Raw genomic sequence first — 23,302 nt, 5'->3', positions numbered from 1 at the left:
AACCAGGTTGCCTATGTCCAAGTTTTCTCAACGGAGAGTGAGAAAATGCAAAACCAACAGCATGAAAAGTCCAGGGATGTTCCTGGTGGTGCTGGACTGAGTCACATCTCTCAGGTGGAAAAGACTCAAGAGTGCAAAAAAATTTAAGAAGCCTATACTGGGTAGGAAAATACTGGAACAACCTTTGACAGCACACTCAGCAGATTAAGACGGAGGTGTGGGGATCACCGAGCGTGACCTCTGGGTGTGGAGGAGAATTTCTCTATTCAAGGAGCCGGTGTAACTGGCAGGTGTGTTTTCCGAAAACACACCTGCGGTAACAGTACCTGTCTGCAGGGGTGTGGCAGGGTAGCAGAGGCCAGCAGAAGCTGTACACAGCAGGAAGGAGTCAGACAAAGGAGCTCTCCCTCACCTCCCAGATCCAGGGTACGCTGGAACTTGGTTACTGATTGGGGGCTCCATCCCCTAAGAGGTGGCTGCCTTTGGCTGAACCCAGTGGGTAAGACAGATTCTGAGGTCAGGGGCCCTGTGTACTTTGTCGTAGAGGCGGCATTGCAGGGGAGTCCTGGCCAATAAAGGGGCCTCTGAGATCCAGGGGCCCCATCTCTGTCTGTCTCCTTCCCAAGGGCTCCCACCCCAGCTGTTTACCTGCAACTGCCCTCCACTCCGAGGTCCTGGGCCAGGATGAGGGGCAGTGACCCAGGGCAGCGGCTTAGGATCACACCAGAAGAGACCGCTCCCCGCCCTGCCAGCCTCCTGCCTGAGAGATTCTCATGCAGATTCTCAGGTTACTCTCATGGAGGACAATTAACATCCTGAAAACACACAACCTCTAACGGAGATGCAGGCCTGGATTGGGGTGGGAAGAGGGGGTGTAGCTGTGGGCCCAGAGATACTGGCCCAGCTGGGGTGTGTGTGTGAGAGGGGTGTGTGTGTGTGTGTGTGTGTGTGTGCGCGCGCGCGCGTGCGCGCCGCGTGCATGCAGCTGGTTGAATGAGAGCAGTGGTTTTGCTCAACCAGCACTGCCCAAAAGGGACACCACTGTCCCCTTTCACAGATAGCAAACCAAGGTCCAGGACCATGTTTTGGCATCATGGATTGCAACATGCAGCCACTGTGGATGCTAAGTGATCCCCTCCCCACAGTCCCCTGCCCACATCCCTGCAGGCCATAACACTTGCGTGAGGAGCTAGTCTCTCTGGAGGACACGTTCTGGGAGGCACGGGGACCAGAGTTGCGCTCTCCCTCAGGTAGGATCAGTTCCCCAGGACACGCTCTCTATCCCTGACAGTGCCACTGTAGGGAAGTGAGGGTCACGGGAGAAAGGCTAGCACTGGGCCGCAGTCACCAGGCAGCATGGAGGGACACACCGTCTTCCAGGTCCCCATGCCTGAATCAGGTTGTCCAGACTCTACCAAAGAGGCAGGCTGGGGCTCTGGGGCTCCATCAGGGGTCAGCGTCCTGGCCTGTCTTGGCTTTGACATGCTACCCTCACTCTCAGCCAAGCAGCCCCTCCAGGGCTCTGGGGTCACACAGCAGCCCTGCGCCTGCACATCTCTGAGCTGCTGTTGCCTCCTTTTACTCAATGGCTGTGTGGGGCCACCTACGTGAGCCAGGACACCCCCAGGCTGGAGACCCTGAACTTCACCCCTCAGTCCAGTCTATGCACATTGACAGGCTCCGGGGGTTAGAACTCTAATGTGGGGGTGGGGGTGGGAAGCATTATTCAGCCTGCTAGGGGGGCAGGGGGTACTGCATGTGTCCTTCAGCTCTCCCCAGGCAGAGGCCAGTGGCAGGAAGGAGTTGAGCTGTGCAGGGCTGATGTATGCAGTCCCAGTTCAGCTCCAGCAGAACTATCATCAGGGATCAGGGTGTGCGTGTGCATGTGTGCTATATGTGCATGCTTACATGCGTGTGCATGCGTGTGTGTATATGTGCATGTGTAAGTGTGTCTGTGTATTTGTGTGTCTGTGGTATGTGTGTGTTTCTGTGTGTTCGTGTGTCTGTGGTATGTGTGTATATGTGTGTATGTGTGTATCTGTCTCTGTGTGTCCATGTGTCTGTGGTATGTATGTATATGTGTGTGTTTGTGTGTCTGTATGTGCCCGTGTGTCTATGGTATATGTATGGGTGTGTGTGTGTCTGTCTCTGTGTGTCTGCGTGCATATGTGTGTATTTGTGTGTGTATGAGTGTGCATATGCATGAGTGTATGTGTGTATGTGTGTGCGTACATGCTTACGTGTGTGCATGAGTGTGCTGTATGGGCTCATGTATGTGCATGTACCTGTGTGTGTATGTGGTGTGTGTGTGTGTGTGTGTGTGTGTGTGTGTGTGTGTGTGTGTGTAGCAGGGCATGGGGCACCGGAGCAGGGCACCCAGGTCAGCACACCCACACACCTCTAGCCGGCCCTGGCTCCAGTTGGGGTTACATCTACAGGCTTATTCCTCGAAGAGCAGAAGGACTTTTTAACTTCTAAAAATACCACCTCAGTGCTGAACAAACACAGAGCTCTTGTGAAATAAAGCAGCACCATGAGAAGCCTGGCAGGGGTGCCCAGAGATCCCCTCTGCAGGCAGAGTGGCCACAGTCATTTCCGAAGTCCTCCTGGAACTCAAGGCCAAGGTCAGGCTCTGGACAGGGGCCAGTGCCTGAGGCTGAAGGCTTCCTGGGGGATGAAACTCTGGAGAAAGGGAGTAAACAAACAGCTGTGGGCCTTCCTGGGGGCCGCCTCACTCCAAACAGCCTGCACAGGAGCCACTTTTATGTCTGCTGCCCTGATGGTAAAAAGATTTCAGAGAGGTGAGGTGACTTGCCCAAAGCCACACAGCCAGCAGCAAGACCCGGCATTCTAACCTGGTCCACAGACCCTAAGACCTCACAACTCTACCCCATACTCTGTCACCTGGTGACGTGGAACTGGACGGGTCCTGCTGGCTCTGGCCCCAGCAAGGCACAGGGAGGTGGTGAAAAGTCCAGGTCTTTGCTCCTAACCAGCTGGGACAGAATCCAGGGTCTATGCAGCTGGGGATCTGGGCTTCTCTGGATTTGCTGCCCTCAGCACCAGCTTCATGGGGGTGCTGAGATGATTTAATGGGTGCACCTAGGAAGAGAATTTGGGCCGGAGAGTACTGCCCCCAAAGGAAGCTGTTTCCCACCTTCTCCAACCCTCAAGCCCAGCCCGTTTTCTTCAGCTAGGGTCTCTGTGGCTGTCTTCCACGCAGGAGCAAGTGAGGCTGCTCTTCGTGCTGAGACAGAGGAAGGAGGCACTGGGCTAGGGTTGCAATGCCACAGGGCACCCCCAAACCCTCACCGGTCAATCTGTGGACACGGGAACCATCAGTGAGTCAGTCAACTGGCAGCTGGGGGTGCCCAGCCCTGCCCCTGCCAGAAGCTAGAGAGGGACTGATTGGAGGGGACGGCCCAGGAGAACGAGGTGACTCAGTGCAGCCTGGTCTCATTCCTGGGCACCAGCCCACATTTCTCCTTCCTGCCCGCCTCATTCCGACTTAAAGTAGGCCCACCACCGGGTAACAATCGCCTGCGTGGTCAGCCTGTCGAGGCGCCGTGTCCTGAATACCTTGCACGCTTGAACTCATGGCATTTGCCTCCCACAGATGAGGGAGCTGGAGGTTAAGCCCTGGCCCAAAGTCCCACTGCCACAAAGTGACTGGGCAGGAACTCTAGAGGCCCGCCCAATATCTCTCCTCTGGGAGATTTCCACGAGGGCCTGAGGTCCTTGGGGCTCTGGCAGCTTGCAGCCTGGCCCTCCGTTCTTGGGGTTCTGTCCCACCACCTTAGCCTGACCCCAGAGGTAGTAGGGATACCTCTTCATTCATTCTTCTAGCATGGCTTGACCGAGATCCTGCAGCCTGCTAAAACTAGCTGCAGAGGGCTGGGAACGGCGGAAACGAGTGGGATCCAGTCCCTCTGCGCCCGAGGCACCCTCTGCAGCTGACAGTGGTGAACTAAGAGCCTTTGTACAGGGAACAGCCGGAAACCATACAATGGGCTACGGACGCTCCCAGGGAGCCAGACCCGAGGTGCAGAGGACACAAGGTGAGGACTCAGACCTCTCTGGGCAGCTGACGTTTAAGCTCAGGCTGTGAAGGACAAGGGTCCAGGCACTCTGGGAGGCAGCAGTCCGTGCAGGGAAAGCACATTCCGGCCAAGCACACGGGAACCCCCTTCTCCCTGCCCTATCAGGCCAGTGGCCAAGGGCCATGTATGAAACAGAAAGGACAGCATGACCTGTCAGGGAGATGCCATCAGTCCAGTAGGGGGAAGCCAGCACAGGGCACACATGAGGTCCCCAGGGTGCAGGGTGGGTGATAATCCCCCCAGACCAGGGCTCCCTGCAGTGCTCTCTTCCCGCTAGCTTGTTTTGGGAAGATCTGGGGACAGGGAGAGGAGGGAGGTGAGGGGCGGGGGTCCAGGGAGGGATGTCTTGTTCAGCCTCTCTCCCTTCCTGCAGGCCAGGTCTTGATGACGACACGCTGTGACTCAGCCACTTGCCCAGTAAGTTCACACCTAGACACCAGAGAAGAGACCCCGGCACCCAAAGGGGAAGAAGATGTGAGTCACAGCCCTCCTGGGCTGGCGGGAAAGGGGTGCACGGGAATGAGTGAGCTGGAAAAAGGAGCATGGGAGAGGAGGCAGGTGTGAGGGCAGCCAGGCCTGTGCCGTGACCATGAGCCAGAAGGTTTGGGGTACGGTGGGAGGCGTGGGTGGGGCGGCACAGAGGAACAGAGACCCAGAGGCCTGAGCAGGTTCTGCCATCAGAAGGAAGCTGGACAATGACAAAGCTTTGCATTAACCCCCCCAGGAGGGGCGTGGTCTCACATGAAGGGGGATTGAGGGACAGCCCAGCACATGTGATATGTATCCTGGGCACCAGGTCTAATGGGCTTGGGGTGGTGAGTAGTGGAGGGTAGCCAGGCTTGGCAGGAAACGGCACGGGAAAGTCACATGGACTCACTGCCATCCAATAGGATCCCACCTAGCACTGACAGCCCTGGATGCACTAGGCTGTGTATAGGCCTCACTTTAAAGGCACATGGCTGGGCTGGAGTGATGATAGCACAGCGGGTAGGGCATTTGCCTTGCACGTGGCCAACCTGGGTTTGATCCCCAGCATCCCATATGATCCCCTGTGTACCGCCGCCAGGAGTAATTTGAGTATAGAGGGGGGAGTAATCCCTGGCGTTGTTGGCACATCGCTGGGTGTGACCCCACAAAAAGCCAAATAAATCAAGAAAAACAAAGATGCAGGGCTGGAGTGATAGCACAGCAGATAGGGTGTTTGCCTTGCATGTGGCCAACCCAGGTTCGATTCCCAGCATCCCATATGGTCCTCCAAGCACCACCAGGAGTAATTCCTGAGTGCATGAGCCAGGAGTAACCCCTGGCATCACCGGGTGTGACCCCAAAAGAAAAAAAAAAGACGCACAGCTTGTCTCTTCTGGTGCTTCCCTTTTTGTCCTTCCCAGGCCAATCTTCCACTTTCCCTACCCGTGGAAAATTACCAGGCTGCAGTGGCCGGCTCCAGGCTGGCTCTGCAGCATGGAATGGTGGGCTAGAACCTTCTGAGAAGGAAGGCGTCCCCTTACTCCTGGGGTGGCACATTCCTGGGGCAGTGGGCTGGAGAACAGGAACCCTCACAAGCTCCTCCTATGCTTCCACTTTGCAGCTGGATACACAGATGCTCAGAGGGGCAGGGGGGTCCAAGTGCAGAGCCCAGCACCCCCTCCCTTCATCCCCGCCAGTATGTGCATCCTTGCTGAGAGGCCCAGGGACAAGGGCGGTCAACGGGCGGCCTGAGAGGAAGGGGAAGAGAAAGGAACACAGAAAGTTGCACAATCCTGTTTTCTCAAGTGCAAAAGTGAATGTTCCCCTGCTGACCCTGAAGCACTTAGAAACGCTAAACTGCATCATTCCTCCGTGCCTGGCGGACGAGCGGATGCATCAGGCCCTAGGAAGCCTGCTGTCCCAGATGATCCTTGCTCATGCGGTGGGCGCCAAGAACTGGGCCACAGGAAATACTCGTGAAGTTGTCGGCGGCAGAGAGCAAGGTTGGAGAGGGTGTTACAGTTCCAGCAAGAGTCGAGCGTGGGGAACTCAGGAGCCCGGCAGGGAGGTAGTCTTGGACCCCAGGGGCAGTGGTCTGTGTGTGCCTGCAGCGGCCAGGCCGTGGCCCACAGCCTGTCTTTCCACAGCAACTCCCCTCCCTTCTCCCCCTGGCTTAACCCAACTCAGCACCCCAAACCCCGCTGTGCATCTGACCCCACCAAGGTCATGGGCGGGTCGCTAACAGACCCCCTGAGCCTCTGCTCAGTGAGAGCCGCCTCCCAAGGGGGAGTGCTCAGAGCAGAGACTACAAAACCCAGACACCCCGGCAGACTGTACAGAGCTCATCGGCACCAAATGTGACCTGGGAGATACTGGATCTTCTGCATCAGGAAGAGCAGAGCTCAAGACTGGGATTCTAAGCACAGAGTGGCATTATTCTGAGTGCAGCCACCCAGTTGCTTGGAACTGAGGAACTGAGCAGGGCTGGGCGGGGCAAGAGGCTCACTCCTTAAGTCCAGCTTCGCTGGCTGGAGCCGGGAGGGCGGGGAAGGAAACAGAGATGCCCCGTGGGAACCTGGGAATGTGGTCCCTGCAAGGGGTCGGCGTTGGGGGGGAGGGTGTAACAAGTCTTTCAGGCAGGGGGAGTGGGCATGGAGGAGGAAGACAAATGGGGGAGGTGCTGTGCAGATCTCTGGGTTAGCTAGCGGCCTGAGGCCAAACGTAAGGAGGAAATAGGTCCTGAATGCCCTGCCACAGAGGCAGGGTGGGATGGGGGGATGGGTGTGGGAGGGATACTGGGATCCATGGTGGTGGAAAATGGGCACTGGTGGAGGGATGGGTACTTGATTATTGTATAATCGAAACCCAAGCACAAAACTTTGTAAATCTACAACTGTACCTCATAGTGTTCCACTAATAAAAGTTAAAAAAAAAAAGGAGGAAATAGGTCCTGCCCTGAGCCCCTGCAGAGAGAACAGACATCTAGTTACTGCCAGTGCCAAGCCTTGGGGGGGATTGGGAATGGGGGGGTGTTCTCTAATAATATTCCCCTGGGGCTGCAGCCAGGACCCTGCCCAGTCCCTCCAGGCCCTCCTCCCTGTGTCATCCAGGACCCCCGCAGTGCATAGAGAGGGCCCTGACTCTGTAGGTACCTGAGCGGGCCTCTGCTTTCCCCATGTCTCCCTGGCCTGGCCAGGCATGCAGGTTCCCCCAGTGACTCAGAGGCGGGGAGTATGCCTCACCCCTGGAAGTTGGAGCAAGAGAAAAAAGATCAGTGCTCAGGATGGACAGGTCACATAACCAGACGGGCCAGGGTGAGGGGCCCTGCTCTGCACAGAACCTTCTGGAATCCCTGCAAGACTGTAGGCATGTGTATGGGGGGTGTGGGGGGCTGCCCCTCCTTCCCTCAGCACCTCCTGCCTGCCAGCCCCAGGGCCCTGCCCTACCCTCTGCATTAGTCCCCGTGACAACCTGGCAGCGGGGCAGGGAACAAAGCCAGAGAAGAACAGAGCCCCACCTCTAGGTGCTCCCAGCCTGCGGATGCCGTCACCTCCTACAGTAAGTGACCGCCCCCAACATGTCATGCCATTTCCAATCGTACCCTTCACCCGAGGCTATTTGTTGTTGTTTTGTGGGGAGTGGGGGAGGCACATAGATCTTTGTGGGGCTCTGGCCCTGAACACTTGTATTTGAGGGGGAGGGTGGCACCAGGACCTGTAGGGGCTGGAGCTGGGGCATGTGGTGCTAGAGATCAAATCTAGGGCCTTGCACATGCTACCAGGCATGTGTGCTCAACCACTGAAGCCTCAGGCCTGGCTCGGGCCCTGTCTGGAGTCCCAACTGTGAGCTGTGCCTAGTGCAGAAAGGCGGTGTATGTGTGTGTGTGGGGGGAGGATGGTATTGGGGGTGGTATCTCCCCATGGGCTGGAGCGATAGCACAGCGGGTAGGGCGTTCGCCTTACACGCGGCCAACCTGGCCGACCCGAGTTCGATTCCTCCGCCCCTCTCGGAGAGCCCGGCAAGCTACCGAGAGTATTCGATATGCCAGACACAGTAACAACAAAGTCTCCAATGGAGACGTTACTGGGCCCGCTCGAGCAAATCGACGATCAACGGGAGGGCCTTTACCTTTACCTTTTTATCTCCCCATACCTAGGGAGCCTTGTCCCTAGGATCATGGTACAGCACTTCTAGGGCTCAGCGGGGGTCAGGGATGCGAACCTGTCCCGGCTGAGTCTGCTGGTTCTCATGACACTGAGGGTTGGTGCTGGGGTTTCTTTCCTCGGCCAGTGGCCAGCCCAAGGCAGGCAGGGGTCGCCAGGGTGAGCTGGGGACCTGCCATAGCAGGCAGTGTGGGGCTGCTGTTCAGTTTTCTCCGGATCAGGGGGCTCCCTTTACACATTAAGTTTTGCCCCTGGATCCTGACTCATGCAGCACGGTGGCAGGGGCCTGCAGAGGTAGGGCTCCTGACCAATGGGGTGACTGCCCACTGCCAACAACGATCCTCACCTAAAAACAAGCTCTCCCCATAGGGAAACAGAGGGTGCTGGCTAAATCCAGAGCTTCCCGAGCCAGGGAGCCAGGTATGCTTCCTCAGTTTAAATTCCACCTCTGGATGGAGGGGGCAGGGGGAGAAGTGTGACTCAAAGGTAGAGAGCTCACCTTGTGTATGTGAGACCTGGGTTCTATCCCCAGCATTGAAAGAAAAAAAAAAAGTCCTCCAAATTGTGTGGGTCCAGAGAGACAGTGGAAGGTCTGATCCTTGGCACTGCAGGGTCCTGAGCTCTGCTAAGAGTAGCCCTTAAGCACTGTAAGGCTGGGTGTGTGCCTTCCCCGAGAAAATCCAACCCAACAAACGCCCGATCATCTATGCTTTACACTGTTATCAGTATATCACTTCTCTGTCCCTCAGTCTTCATCTGAAAGATGGGCTGGGTGATCTAAAAGGCATCATGGGGTTTATAGCCTGTGCACCAGTCAATGAATAAACAGTTGAATGAATTATGGACGCACATCAAATCGAACTACACATTTTAAGATACTATGGAACCATTGAATTTTAACCTTGTACTTTTGCCTACTGGAGTACCTGGCTCTGAGCCAAATGAGAAGTCTGTTTCTAAATTGGTCTTTTTAGCTGAGAGAGACAGAGAGAGAGACAGAGAGAGAGAGAGAGACAGAGACAGAAAGAGAGGGCGGGAGATGGAGGGAGAGAGAAGGGAGGGAGAGAGAGAGAGGAAGGGGGGAGAGGAAAGGAGAGAGAGAGGGGGAGAGCAACCTGATTCTCCTTTACTTGTGTTTGGAGGCGGGTTCCAATGCCTGGGGATCCTCATCTGGGACTTAGTTGCTGGCCAGTCTCTGCGGTTACAGCTATTTAGGGAGCTGGGCCAGAAGCCCGGGACTTGGCACAGCCAGCCTAGGACCTCACTGCTTTGTTCCTGGAATGCGAGCCTGGGAGCCGTGGCACACTCAGCATGTAGAAACAGGCTTCTCTGTGCCCTCGGTTCTCTGCCCACCTTTAGAGTTGACTACAGAGTCAGCCTGGCCCCCAGGTATCACCCAGGTTCCCTATGTGGCCAGCTGAGCCCAGTAAACAGCAAACAGGGCAGGAAGGCAAAACTAGAGACCAACACAGTGATGTGGCCTGTGGGGTTCTGAATGCATCCCATTGCCAGGACTCCAAATCTACCACCTTCTTTTTAAAACAACTCTACTGGTTGTTGGGATATAATCAGCCGCTCACACTTGACATTAGCATGTAATATAGTCTGAGCTACACTACCGCCTGCAAAACCATCTTCACAATTGAGATAGTCAAGATGGTGGTCCCCAGCACCCCCAAAGCATCATCTTCTCCCCTTGGTGAGCCTGTCCTCCTGGCCCACCTCCATCCGCCAGATAATCACTGATCTTTTTGTTCCTACAGAATTACTTCATCTCCCAGAGTTTCCTGTCAATGGAATCATACAGGAGATGCTCTTTCTTTCTGGAACTGTCTGTTCTGCCTAGTTGAGAGCCTCCATTCTGTCGCAGGGATCGAAGTGTGCCTCTTTATTGCTGAGTTGGATTCAGTCTCAGGGAGGATGTGCATCCTGGTTTACCCACTCCTCTGCTTATGGACATTTGGGGTGCTTCCAAATGTTTGGAGACATGGAGCTAAAGCTGCAGGGCCCAGCTGTGTATGGGTGCATCAGCCCCGAGGGGTGGAAGAACTGGGCCCTGTCTCAACCCATTCAACATTTCCATGTCTGCATGGTCCCGGCAATCTCCTCGGGCATGCATGTAGGATGCTGCTGTTACCAAGTTCCTGGCTTGTCTTGATCCTTATTCCTCCCTCTCTAGCAAACGGCACTTTTCACAAAGATGGACACAAACGCTTCTCTGAGCCACATGCCTTTCACAGTGTGGAGACTGCTGACCTTGTGCTGGTGTCACTAAGACAACATGGCCCAAGGACGGAAGTGGTGGGCAGTGATGTCTGAGGTCGGGCTGGGAGAAGCTTCGAAGCAGAGGGGTTTCTTGGTATGCTCCCCACCGGTGGAGGACGTCTGCCTCCTAAGCTGGGGACCACCTATCGGTGCTCTGGCACCAGCAAACCAGGCATCCTCATAGGCATGATGTAGGCAAGGGGTGCTCAGAAGCTCCAACAGTACATCAGCATGGGGCAACCCCCCACACTGTGGTGAGACCAGACTTCATTTCCTTGCCCACCTGTGCCTCCTGAAACAGAGAATCACCATCCGAGTCAAGGCTTTGACTCACAGAATCATGTTATGGCAGCAAAGTGGGGGTGTTTGCTGCAACCCCCATTGGGTGTGAACATCCCCCCCACAGGGGGGTAAGTTCATTCAACAGTGTAAGCAACAAGCACACTCTTCTAGGATGTGATCACCATAAGTAATAGAATTTGGTGGGGGGGCTGCAGCAGGTAGGGCACTTGCCAACCTACCATCTTGCACGCGGCCAACTTGGGCTTGATCCCCACCATCTCATATGGTGCCCTGAGCCAGGAGTGATCCCTGAGCACAGGGCCAGGAGGAAGCCTTGAGCACTGTTGGGTGTGGCTCAAAAACAAAACAACAGTGGGGAGGGGGGGGTGGAAGAAATGGGACCTTTTTTGTCTTTTTTCTACTTTGCTAATGGATAAGGCACCCCTATCTCAGCCCTCACCCTGGGCTTAGAACAACAGCTGGTGAAAAGGACTGCAGCGAGGGGTGATTCGGCATCTCAGGGAGTGGGGCTGGGAGACAGTTAATGCAGCGAAGCCATTTCTACCCATCAAAGGGAACCGCAGGCCGGTAAGTGAGGGCTTCCACCACTCAAAGCTGCAAGCTGTATGAGGCCCTCGTGGGGGCCTCGGTTTCCCCAACTGCAGTCAGGCTTACCCCACACACGGCGTGGGCTTGTTCTGAGATGTGAGGTGAGGTATGGGTTTGCTGTCATGGCTGGTTGTGGAAGGGCCACGGTCAGACCTACAGGACCTGAGTGAAGCCAAGTCACCCTGTTCGCCACATGCATGCCACACTGACTGCTCTGGGGGCCCCCACACAGAGCCCGGCTGGCCACTGCAGTGCCCTCTGGGGCCAAGAGAGTCTCCCCTGAGAAAGCTGAGGAGACTCAAAGCTCAGACCCTGTGTTAGACGCGACCATGTGTCCATAGCACCCTGGGCCTGGTACGTAGCCAGTTCTGAAGGGGTTCCCTCCCGAAGGGGTCCCCTCTCTGGCTCATGCCATAGCTCTGCTTCCAGGGTGGCCAGGGTGAATTTCTTGGTCCTGTGCATGCCCTGGAGCCTTCAGGAGGGAGGTGGTGACAGACAGACACTGCATCTGGCTGAAGCCTTCCAAAGGGCAGGACTGGTGGGCTCCCAGCTTTCCTCACACCAAGTTTCCTTCCCCTCCTCACAGCCTTCCTAGGATGTGAGAAGCTGAAGGTCACAATTGGGCCACTGCCACATCCATGACCACAGGCATTTCCTGGGGCATGAGCTGATTCTCAGGGACATGGACAGGATGGAGGGGGGTGAGGGGGGTGGGCAGTGGAGGGGTGGGAGGAAAGCGCCAGGCTCCTGAGTCCAGTACTGAAGCCTTTATCCCTTGACTTACAACTAGTCAACCCATAAAGTCTGTTGCCAAGCAGGGCCTCTGAGGGACACCTGTGCTAGCCACGCTTCCAAAACCAGACATTTCTTTGTCCCCACCCCTCCCCCCATGACATTCCATCTCCTCCTGCTATAACTCCCTTTGCCACCCTCAAAACCAAAGAGATGTCTGCCCAGAACAAAGGCTTGGAAACCAGGCTCACAGGCCCTTGGCTCCCAAACCTACTTCTCAGGAAACCTCAGAGAGATCTTAACCTCCCTTTCTCCTTTCTGGAGAGGCTACTGAAATCTACCCAGCTAATGATAGTGTTAGGAAGGATGGAGCAGCTGCTGCAGGGAGTGCTGACTCAAATGATTATTTCTAAAAGTAATCCATGACGTGATCAGACCTCAGTTATTCCAAATGCAAAATGGGTGCATATACAAGTGGGTCCCCCCCCCGCCCCGAATGAGGGAGAGAGGATGTGTACTGGGACCTACTTCCCAAACGAGTATCGGATATATATGAGGGATGAATCCAAGAGGGGGGATAGATGCATTTTCCAACTAAGTAGTCTTTCTGTTTTTCTCAGGACAATGGGAAGGTTTCCATATTGAGAACACTGATAACTCACGGAGTCCCTTGAGTGGCCCCGAGGGTGCTAAAGGAGAAGCTGGTTGGGCAATTTTTTGGTTGAAGGGACCAAGGCAGGGGGATGAGGGAGACAGGGAGTGAGGTCTATGGAATTGGGACTGGCTGCCTTTCCAATGCACAGAGTTAAGCTATCTAGATGGAGACACCCTAGACGAAGATGAGGAGAGAAGACATCAGTCAGGCATAAAAGCAGATATGAAGCAACGGAGCCCAGAGGAACTGGGTTTGTTGCAATAAGCTCACCATCAGCCGCAGTGTTCCCAGACTTTAGGGCAGAGTCTGGAAACAATTCTCCTTAAAATGATCTCGGGGGCTGGGGCATAGTATAGGTGGCCAATGAACCCTACCACCTGGGATTCACTGCCCCACAGGAAAAGCTGGGTTTGGTCACAAGACTAGCTCTGGCCAATGGGACCTCAGCAAATAGGACCTCACAAGTTTAATAACACTTGTGCGAGGTACCACAGGAGGATGCTAAGCGGAACTTGGCACCACTTTTCTGTAAATTTCAAACTAGAAAAAAAAGATTCGTTGTTGATTGTAATGGTTTTATGGCTCTGGGTATTAAACTCAGGGCCTTGCATGTGCAGGACAAGTGCTCTACCACTGAGCTACATGTTTGACCCAAGAGTTACTTATTTTTAAGGGATGTGACTATTTTAGAAATACAACCACTTGTGTCAGGGCCCAGGCTCAACCTGCTGGAGACAGGTGGCCCAGTCAACAACTCCATCAGGATGGCAAAGATTTTGGGGAGGGGGAGCTCCTTCTACTCACTCTCAACTTCACCACGTCTGCAGGCTAAGAAGGTTGTCGGATGGTATCAGTGGACAGTATTTAAAAGAAGTTAGTGACAGTGTAAGAAGATGTTTGGTCTGTGAAGCTAAAACTTCCTGGAAACTTCCACTGGCTGCTAAAATCTTCCATCCCCCACATCAGGGCTGAGGGACAGAGAGGCTGGCTCGAGGCCCTCCACCCCCACGGGCAGCAGCCCCGTGATGGTCATCAGGCTAAATGGAAGAAATTGAGGTAGCTTCATGCATCTGATATATCCAGGGGAAAAGAGAAATTCCACCCAGGGTAATAAGCCTCCCAGATGCTACACACATCTTTGATGAGAGGAACAAGACAAGGACTAGAGGGTGGATATGGGAAGGAGACAGGGGATACCAGCTCACTGTCGAGAGCCCACGGTGTGAGGCAGACAAGGATGTGTTTATGAGAAGCAGGTGGGCCATACCAGCCTGGCCTCAGTGGCTCACTGCTCTATCCGACCAACAGCCACCAGGCCGCCTCCTGCCTCACTCTCTGCAGCCAGGCCATGGCCACACTGCTGGGAATTTCGTGGACACTTATGTCCCCCCCCCCCCCCCCCCCAGTCTTTCCTCCCACGGTGCCTAGAACTTTCTAAGGTAGGAAGCTCTGTGACAGGGATTCTTACCCACACGCCTAACTGGCCAACTCCAACAGCTTATTATTTCGTCAACTTGCACTGAGTATGTGGTGGCTTCCGGGCTGGGTTCTATTTGTCCCGTATGTTCTGAGCCACAGGGAAGGAAGGGTCTCTGTGTAGGGAAAGGGTGTCGACCGGCCAAATTTAATAAAGCTTGCTTCCTTCCAAGTGCTGGTCTACAGCGGGCGATGGTTCTGAGATTGGCAAAGGGCCCGACAGGGCTGACTGCTGCTCAGGGGGAAACTCATGTCACCTCTCCCTCACACTCAATAGTCATCTGCTCTGTCCTGCTCGTGAGGCTGGTTCTGGGCTGAATCTTGCAAGAGACCATGAGTGAATTTGCGTGGACACGGGGCTCTGTGTTGAGACCCAAGAGAGTTCAGCGCCCAGGGTGCAAGGTAAAAAGGCCCTCCCGTTGATCGTCGATTTGCTCGAGCGGGCCCAGTAACGTCTCCATTGGAGACTTTGTTGTTACTGTGTCTGGCATATCCAATACTCTCGGTAGCTTGCCGGGCTCTCCGAGAGGGGCGGAGGAATCGAACTCGGGTCGGCCATGTTGGCCGCTTGTAAGGCGAACGCCCTACCTGCTGTGCTATCGCTCAAGGTACAGGGAACAAAAGGCTCTTGAGGAAATATTCCACCTGTGACAAAGCACCGCAGTGATGGCTGTGAACCCAAGAGGCAAGTCAAGCTGAGGGTGGGGCTAAGATCTCCATGCAGCCTTGAGCAGGGAATCCGGTTCTGTGTCTAGAGCACAGCCACATGCCTTGGCTCCTAGACACTCCCCAGCTTCAAAGCCAGCAGTGGGGGATTCAATAATCTCCTGGAATCTCCGCCCTCTCTGCCCACAGGAGGCCTTCTCTGAGTCTGTTTTGTTTTTTTTTAGTTTCTTTGTTTTGTCTTTGGGCCACACCTAGCAATGCTCAGCGTTTACTCTGCACTCAGGAATCACTCCTAGCAGGCTGATGGGCCATATGGTATGCTAGGGGTTGAACCTGGATTAGTCGCGCACAAGGCAAATGCCCTCCCCACTCAGGCCCCAGTCTTCTGACTCTGACCTTCCTGCCACGCCACCCAGTGATGGAGAATAATGCCCCCTTGCAGGGACTTCTTCAGAGCAACCTTCATTCCCCTTTGCCACATAATCCAAAATAATGCACAGGTTCTAGGAATTCAGATATAGACCTCCCGGGGCAGGGGTGGGGCCTCAGTCTGCCAGTCACAGGCGCTGGGGCCACCAGGCAGAGAAGACCAGGGAAGGATGAGGAGGAAGTGGAGGCTGACCCCCCCACTCAGAAAGAGTGAGCATGGGGGCGGGGGGCGGAAGAGAAGGAAGAGTAAATGCCAAGCTCCTGGAGGAGAGAGGGAGAGGCTCCACAGACACATCTGGAAATAATAAGAACTCACATATATCCACCTGCTAGGAGAGAGGTGGGCCACAATAGCAAGGAGAGAGGGAAAAGGAATGGGAAAGTTTCAAACATCCCACCTCCTGATGCTCAGAGCCTCCATGGTCCTCCAACACATGTGTGACCTTTGATTCACTGTAACTATTAATCTCAACAGGGGTTGGCATCTCCCCAACCCCTCCATCCTGAATCACACAGTTTGGTCTTCTTGCCTCTGTATGCCCGGCTCCCTCATCCCTACCTCTTTTGGCACCATCCAAGGCTTCTAAAGTGGTACCGATGTCCTACCTGGCCTCACCAGGTACTTACTGCTGTGTGATCTAGCACATCTGCAACCCCTCCTCAGGGGCTTCCTGGGAGGGCAAAATAAACTTGAGCTCTCAGTGCTGGGTCCACTCGAGGTGCTCAAAAACACCCGCTGTCACCACCAGTATCTCCACCAAGAAACACATCAGAGGTCCAGAAAGAAGACTGCACATAAGGAAACTCAGATGTGTTTGCCCTTGGTTAAGCTTTTCAGTGGGCTTGTACTTTTGTACTTTGGTGCAAAGGGATTATTGGGTAAAATGTCGCTGTCTTAGCAGAAATCAGGGTGTTGGCATCAAATCATATTAATAGTCATTATGCTCTTATACCATGTCCTCTTAGGTGAGAAAAGGGATAGCTAGATTTCAGAACGTCCTTGATGAAGCAGTAAAAATGATTCATTTTATTAAAATTTGATCCCTGAGTACACATATTTTAATAAAATGGGAAATATGGTTAAAGCTCTTGGGCTCCATACAATGACAGCGTCAAAAAAATAAAAAATCTGTGTAATTGTTTGAGTTTAGCTAAAGTCCCCACTTTTTCCACAGAATACCACTTGTACTTTAAAAAACAAAATGACTCACATACAAAATATGGTATCTGGCAAACTGCTAAACAAACTTAACAAATAAAGTAAACGAGCCTCTTATTTGTGGAACAAGTGACAGTATTTTCTTGCCAATGGCCAAACTTGAGCTTCCAAAGCCAAAACAAGAATTCTGGCAAAACCTGATCTGCCCCTAGGACTTGAACAGCTTCTCATGACCCTAAGACTTTCCCGGGGAAGCGGATGGTGATGTGAACAATGTGATGTTTTGGATGCTCGGGGATGAAATGTGCCGACAGTGGAGACATCTGCAGCACTCCGTGAACCAATATTTTCCAAGTGATCAGTGTGAGACATCAGAAAAAATCACGTGTGGGTTCAGTGTCCATTCAAGTGCAGATCAGATCAACAGCTTTGTCCATTGTAATGGAAGACAGAACTGTTACTGAAACAATTTTCTGACTCCACGCTTATTTAGCAAACCCCTAAATAAGAAGAGTTTGGCGAGTTTTAGTATGGCATCAAAGAAGAACATCCACAATTACAGGGAAAAAAAGGGACAATTAATGTGAACCTTCATGTTCCAGCTACATAGCTATGGGATACCAGATTTTATTTTTTTTTTAATTTTTTATTTTTTTCAATCACAATATATTCTAGTTTTATTCTGGAGATTTTTGAAATTCAGTCATTAAAATGAACAACGCTCCTATTTTTCTTGCCTACAGTGTCCAGTCTTTTACCATATTCTGTTGAATCACAATCAGACCTAATCAGAACATATTTAGCAGCTGACCACTTTTCATTTTGTCCACTGCCACAAACCTGGTCTGCTGCATTTTTCACCTAAATTACTGCAATAATTTCCAAACTAATATGTATGATACCAACTCCCCCCCCCCCCCCAACCTAATCTAGTCTCAGCTCAGGAGTTGTGGGATACCAGATTTTAAACCAAATCAACACATCACAAAGGGCTGATGAAGGAGCAGAGATAAGAATTCAACTCTCTTCCACAAAACCAGAACAAACAAGTTTGGCTAACGATACTGCTCTCTCATGCAAGTCTCTGTTTCAGAAAACAAAACGAAAGAAACTGACAAAAACAGTTATCCTGAACATTCTTAAAATTAAGAAACATTTGAAAAATAAATGCATGTCAAAGACTTACATAACGAGTTTATTATTGTTAGTGAAGATTTAGACATTCTTTCTATTTCTTTGGTAGGGGATGGAGGTAGGGTCTCGGTCATAACTGGCTGTGCTCAGGCCTTACTCCTGGCTCTGTGCTCAGGAATCACTCCTGGCTGCTCAGAGGGCTGTAAGTGATGCTGAGGATCGGACTGGGGCTGGTCAACCTGCAAGGCAAGTGCTTAACCCTATACTTATCTCTCTGCTGCCTGTCTTCAGATTTAATTTCTAAAATGGTAAATACTGATATAAACAAAACCACATAAATCTTCTCTTGAGTGGTCCTCAATTGTACAAAAGTATACGGTGCCCCTGAGACCACGAAGTCAGACAGATACTACCCTCAGGAAATAAAACGGCGTACACACACAGGGCTCCAGAGCCGCGTTACATAACAGCAAGACCAGAAAGAAAAAAGCGGCAACAGCGTAAATGTCTAATAAGAGGGAAATGGCTGAATAAATTATGGCGCCTCCATTTGGTAGAACATTATGAAGTCATTAAAAATTATGTTTTCAAAGAGCATTTATTGTTATGGGAAAATGCTCGGCATACTCTCGACACGCTGCTAAGTGATTAAAAAAAAAGGCAGGAGGCAAATTTTCATAATGATCGTTTCTGTCATGCTTTGATGCAGGACGAGAGCAGCAAAATTGAGGGGTCCTGGAGAACCCGTGGGTCCCACCTTTAGGTTGGGGTCCTGGGCAGAGCTTTCACTCCCTAGGACACAGCTCAGGCTGTGCCTTCTGCTCCTGAGGAGACCCCTCTTCTTCCCCCAATATCTCACCCTCATGCCCAGGGCCTCTTGTCTCTCCAGACTTGATGCATCCTGTTGCCTGGACATCGGCTTGATGTTTGAGGTGTTGTTCTGAGTTTCCAAGCCTCTCAGAGGCTGGAAAATTCCCATCCCATCCCACCCCAAATCAAAGGAGGGGGCGCAGTGAGGTTGGAACGTAAATGGTAGGGACCTGCAGGAGTAGGAGTATTTGGGGGACTTGGTGTCTCCTCACTGCAGGGATGCTGGCCGCAAGCCAAGTGTCACCCAGTACCTGTCTTCTCCTCATTACAGACACATTAAAGCCCTCTCGGGCCCCGGTCTCCTCCTGACAGCATCTGATGGTGATTTGGTCACAGAGGCTGGAAGGAAGCGTTGATTCCTAACTCTGATGAAAGCCAGGCAGGACCTCGCTGTTTATCCAAAACGCAGTTATCCTGACTGAGGTGGTCTAAGATCTGGGAATTAGATGACCGACCTCTCCAAGAAGTTCCCAGGAGGGGCATCAAGTCCCTTCTCATATAATCATTATGTATTGGCACAAATAACAGGTAACAGGCATCGGGCTAAGCATGTTGCATGTTATGTAATCCTCATGACAATCCTAAGGAATACTTCTCATACGTTATTGTCACGCACACCAATTATAAGAAATATGGGGTTTATACTGCTCCCTTCAGCAAGGGAACACAGCTCAGAGAGCTTAAGCAGTCTGCCCAAGATCACACACTGGGATCCACAAGTGCGTCCCACTTGCTACACGGCGATGGCTTCCTGTCTCCCGCCCCCCACTCCCCCTCCACCCCCGACTTTATGCCCAGTGACCACATGCAGAGGAAAGGGGGGGGTTGTCCCCATAGGGGGCAGAGTTTCCCAGCTCTGCTGCTAGCACTGAGTTCTGGAACCTGAGCCAAATCTCCAAACCTCCCTGCACCCCCTGCAGGCATCCCTACACGTGAAAGGGGGTTGGCAGGGTGGGCGGCTGCAGACCACATGCCTGGCCCCCTGCTGGCACTCGGAGGGTGCTCCATAAAGCTTTTCTTGAACGAGCACTGGCCAGTCTTTGCTGGTGGGATCATGGCTCATCCCAGGAGCCACTAAATCGGGAGGCTCAGGGTCCCGGGAAGCTTGCGGGTGAGGGGTGAGAGAGCAGCCTGGGGGGATGGAGGAGGGGAGGCCTGTGTGGGAACACATCCCCACCACTCTGCCCTCACCAGTACGGCCTCACCAAGTCATCATTCAAGGCTGCGTGACAGAAACTGGGTTCTGGGGGGGCGGGGGGCAGGGGGTGGCAGGACGCTCAGGCCCCCATCCCTTCCTCTGGGTTTAGGAAGAGCTGAGGCCTAGAAAGGCAACTGTGGCTGGAGTCGCCCTCTCTGGTCCAGGCTGGGTGGCAGGCACTCTGTTCCGGTGACAAATACGGGTGCTGACTGCTTCCTGGGCAGCCTGGCTCCACACAGGTCAGACAGTCTAGCAAGGCTGAAGCATGTCAGGGGTCAGAGTGCATCAGGGAGTACAGAGACATGGGTCTCCATTCCAAGGAGGTCAAAAGATGAGGTGAAGGGGAGGGTGGCTAGAAAGATAGTACAGTAGGTAGGGTGCTTGCCTTGCATTCGGCCAACCAACACCACACATAGTCCCTTGAGGACTGCTAGGAGTGGTCCCTGAACACAGAGTCAGAAGTAAGTAAACCCTGAGCACCACCAGGGGTGGTCCCCAAGCCAAAATGAATGAATGAATGAATGGATGAATAAACAAATAAATAAATAAATAAATAAATGAGGCTGGTCCCTGGGAAGCTGGAAGTTACTGGCACAGACCTTCCTAGACTTCTGGGTATGTGTGGAGAGAGAGGAGAGAGAGAGAGAGAGAGAGAGAAAGAGAGAGAGAGAGAGAGAGAGAGAGAGAGGATGTGTTTGGTTCAGAGAAATCATAGCTGGCAATTACAAAGCAGAGCACCTGCTTTAAGTGTAAAGTCCTGAGTTTTAATCCCTGGTGTCCCCCATACACAGCGCATGATGCTGGCAGCCCTGTGGTCTGTGATCTCTGCCACTGCCAACTGCTCTGGCCATACTACAGGCAGGTTTGTGGGCACCGGCCACCCCTCGTGGGCCTCACGTAAGAAGTGCGAGCCTGTACACAGACACCACACCCAAAGGAGCACTGCCCATGGTGAGCTCTGCAATTTGATATGACACCCCTGGGGGAACAGCACAGACAAGAGGGTTTGAGCACCCCAGCCAAGGCATGCAAGGGACCCCGGCATCACAACAACTCGGCAACAGAGGGAAGGGCAGCGGGGGGGGGGGGGGGGGGGCGGGGAGGAAACAAGGCAAATAATGGATCTGTTAAAAACTGAGGGCGGGGGGAGATGGAGAGATGGATAGCGGGTAAGGCTGACCTTGGTTTGACCCCTGGTACCCCATATGGTCCCCTGAGCCCTGTGAGGAATGACCTTTGAGCAGAGACAGAGCCGAGGAAAAAGCCCTGAGCAGAGTCACAAAAAATAGATGACAGGAAGGGAAGTGAGGGGGAGAGGAGAGCATACGTTTCGCACAGAGCCTTCCAATCCCGCAGTATCAGCTGAACCGTGATACACACAGCACAAACCACTGCCCACTGGCGCACCAGCTCGGGAGACCACCCAGAACACGACCGGAAGGGGAATAAAGTCCCCAGCCTCAGAAGCTCTCAGCTGTGCAGGGTAGCATGTGCTGGGCCAGGGAGATGATTCCAAGGGCAGCCCAGGAGCCCCGGCTTCACCCACCCCCACCCCCCACCCCTGGTCACCTGAGCATAGGTGGAGCAACACCTGGGAGCCGGCCTGTCTCCAGGGACGCTGGGCAGAGCTCCCAGGGATGGCTCTTAGGATCCCCGCCCAGCAAAGCCCACTGCCTCCTCCCCATCACTGAGACGTGTGGCTGGGACAGAGGCTCCCAGCTAGAACCTGGGTTTCCTAGAACCCTCTGCGGCCAGGTCAGCTCATGCGACTAAACGCAGGCCCAAGGGAACCAGAGATGTGCCCCAGTTAGAAATACTACTCAGGGGTGGGCTACAGAAGAGACCCAGAAAGACTCTTATTCTTCTGGGTTTTCCAATTTTTGCAGCACTACGGAGTGAGCCCAGGACCTCATATACGCAAGCATGTGTCCGACCACTGAGCCACATCTCTGGCCCATGTAACAGATTTGATGGGCCACTCTGTTTGGGGGGCAGGTCTATACAATAACATAACATGTGAAAGAGTATTATCCTAGTAAACGAGGAATGGGAGCAGGCTGCCCAGTTAACTGCTTTTTTCTTTTTCCCTCAGAAGAATCAAAGAGTTAGGGGGACTCAGGAGAATGAGGGCAGACCTCAGGAGCTATGCTGTCCCCATAGCTCCATGCTCTGCTTTCTGGAGCACTCTGGGGATGTTCAGGTCACGGGAGACACAGCCCCAGCCCTGGGATGTGGCAAGCAGCTGTGGGAACTCCCACTGTCTCCCCTCCCCCACCAAGAAATCCCCGCTCCCCAGGCGAGCTGAGAAGGGGACACTCATGTCCTTCTGCAGAGAACCTGGCATCACACTGCCCCACAAGGAAAGGTGTCAAAGAACCCAAGAGCACTGGGGGACTGGGGACCTTGCAGCAGGGCTGGCCTGCCATCCAGACCCTGGAAAGAGGTGACCATGACCCCCCTCCCATACACACACCTCCTCCAGGCTGGACACCACATGGTCACGGGTAGAAGGGACTGACAAGGCCACCAGCCCCACCGGAGGCAGAGCTCTAGCTGAAGAGAGAGGAGGACGTCTCAGCTAGGGGGGGCTCAGCACGGGGGTCCTGTTGTCCCCCACATCTGTCCCCACTGCCCACTGTGGCCTGAGCTCCAGAGCAGGCAAGCCCCCTGCCCCCGCCCCCACCTCCCCTACACAGCTTTGTCACTCACCCTGCAACGCTTCTTTGGCTCTGACCAGCTCCTGCTCCTTCTGGGCCAGCTGCACCCTGAGCTCGGTGGATGACAGCACCTCGGAAGACTTGCCGCCCTGGGACTCCTCCAGGTCCTTGGCCAGCATCTCCTTCATCTGCCGGAGAAGGTGCACTTCCTCCTGGAGCCGAGACACGTCTTCCCGCAGGAGCGCTAGGGGACAAGGGCGCCGGTTAGAGGACACTCCCGGGTCTGGGCACTGTCCAGAAGGGCCTGGGCTTCACCTGACAGCTCTGCCTTAAGGCCTTTCCAGCAGAGGTGCAGGGAAGAACCCCCCCGCCCCGCACCCTCCACACACACACCCCAGGTCTGCACATCATTCCCTCGTGGGACCCCCACACCCAGCCACACTGTCTCAGCCCCACCCCCCACCCCCGGCTGCTGTCACCGGGCTGAGGGGGTCCTCGCCAGAGGTGAGCAGGCCCCTTCCTCCAGTGGGCAGGAGAGTGAGATGAAGAGCAGAAACAGGAGGCAGGTGAATTAACCCCCCTGAGCCCTACAAGCCCGGCAGTTTTCAGATGAGGAGGCTGAGGGCTGGGGGAAGCAGAGGGGGCCCATCCATCCCAGGAGCAGGGCTCTGAACCGTGCCCCGCGAGAGGCACCTCCGCACACTTGCCGGCACAGCTGAGCATGCACACCCCAGACCCGGGAACCCGGGGTCTCAGGGGTAGGGCCTGCGGCCATGCCAAGGTTTCTGTGTCCCTAAACCCGGTCCTGTAAAGAGAGAGCCTCCTGGGATGGGGATGAGGCCACACGACTCCTGAGGAGTCTTGGCCAGGGAAGGGACCCACAGGCATCCTTCAGCCAGCTGGGTCCCACGGGCAGGGAGGGGGACATCCTCACTGGGCA

General features: G+C 53.9%; 1 protein-coding gene across 5 annotated transcripts in view; it reads right to left on the bottom strand.

Moving 5' to 3' along the window:
- The window catches only part of KAZN (kazrin, periplakin interacting protein), a 1,209,760-nt gene that overhangs the window by 83,476 nt on the left and 1,102,982 nt on the right, over positions 1 to 23,302 (bottom strand). For all 5 annotated transcript variants that reach the window (XM_056122674.1, XM_056122677.1, XM_056122678.1 and 2 more), the window contains one exon: positions 22,415 to 22,606. In XM_056122674.1, the coding sequence (XP_055978649.1) occupies positions 22,415 to 22,606 (192 nt within the window). The remainder of the gene's footprint in view (positions 1 to 22,414; positions 22,607 to 23,302) is intronic.

Source organism: Sorex fumeus, unplaced genomic scaffold (genome assembly GCF_029834395.1).
Source record: "Sorex fumeus unplaced genomic scaffold, SorFum_2.1 ptg000047l, whole genome shotgun sequence".
In the NCBI taxonomy this organism is placed as follows: domain Eukaryota; kingdom Metazoa; phylum Chordata; class Mammalia; order Eulipotyphla; family Soricidae; genus Sorex; species Sorex fumeus.
The sequence above is the reverse complement of the archived record's forward strand: the minus strand, read 5'-3'. Positions and strand labels throughout refer to the sequence as shown.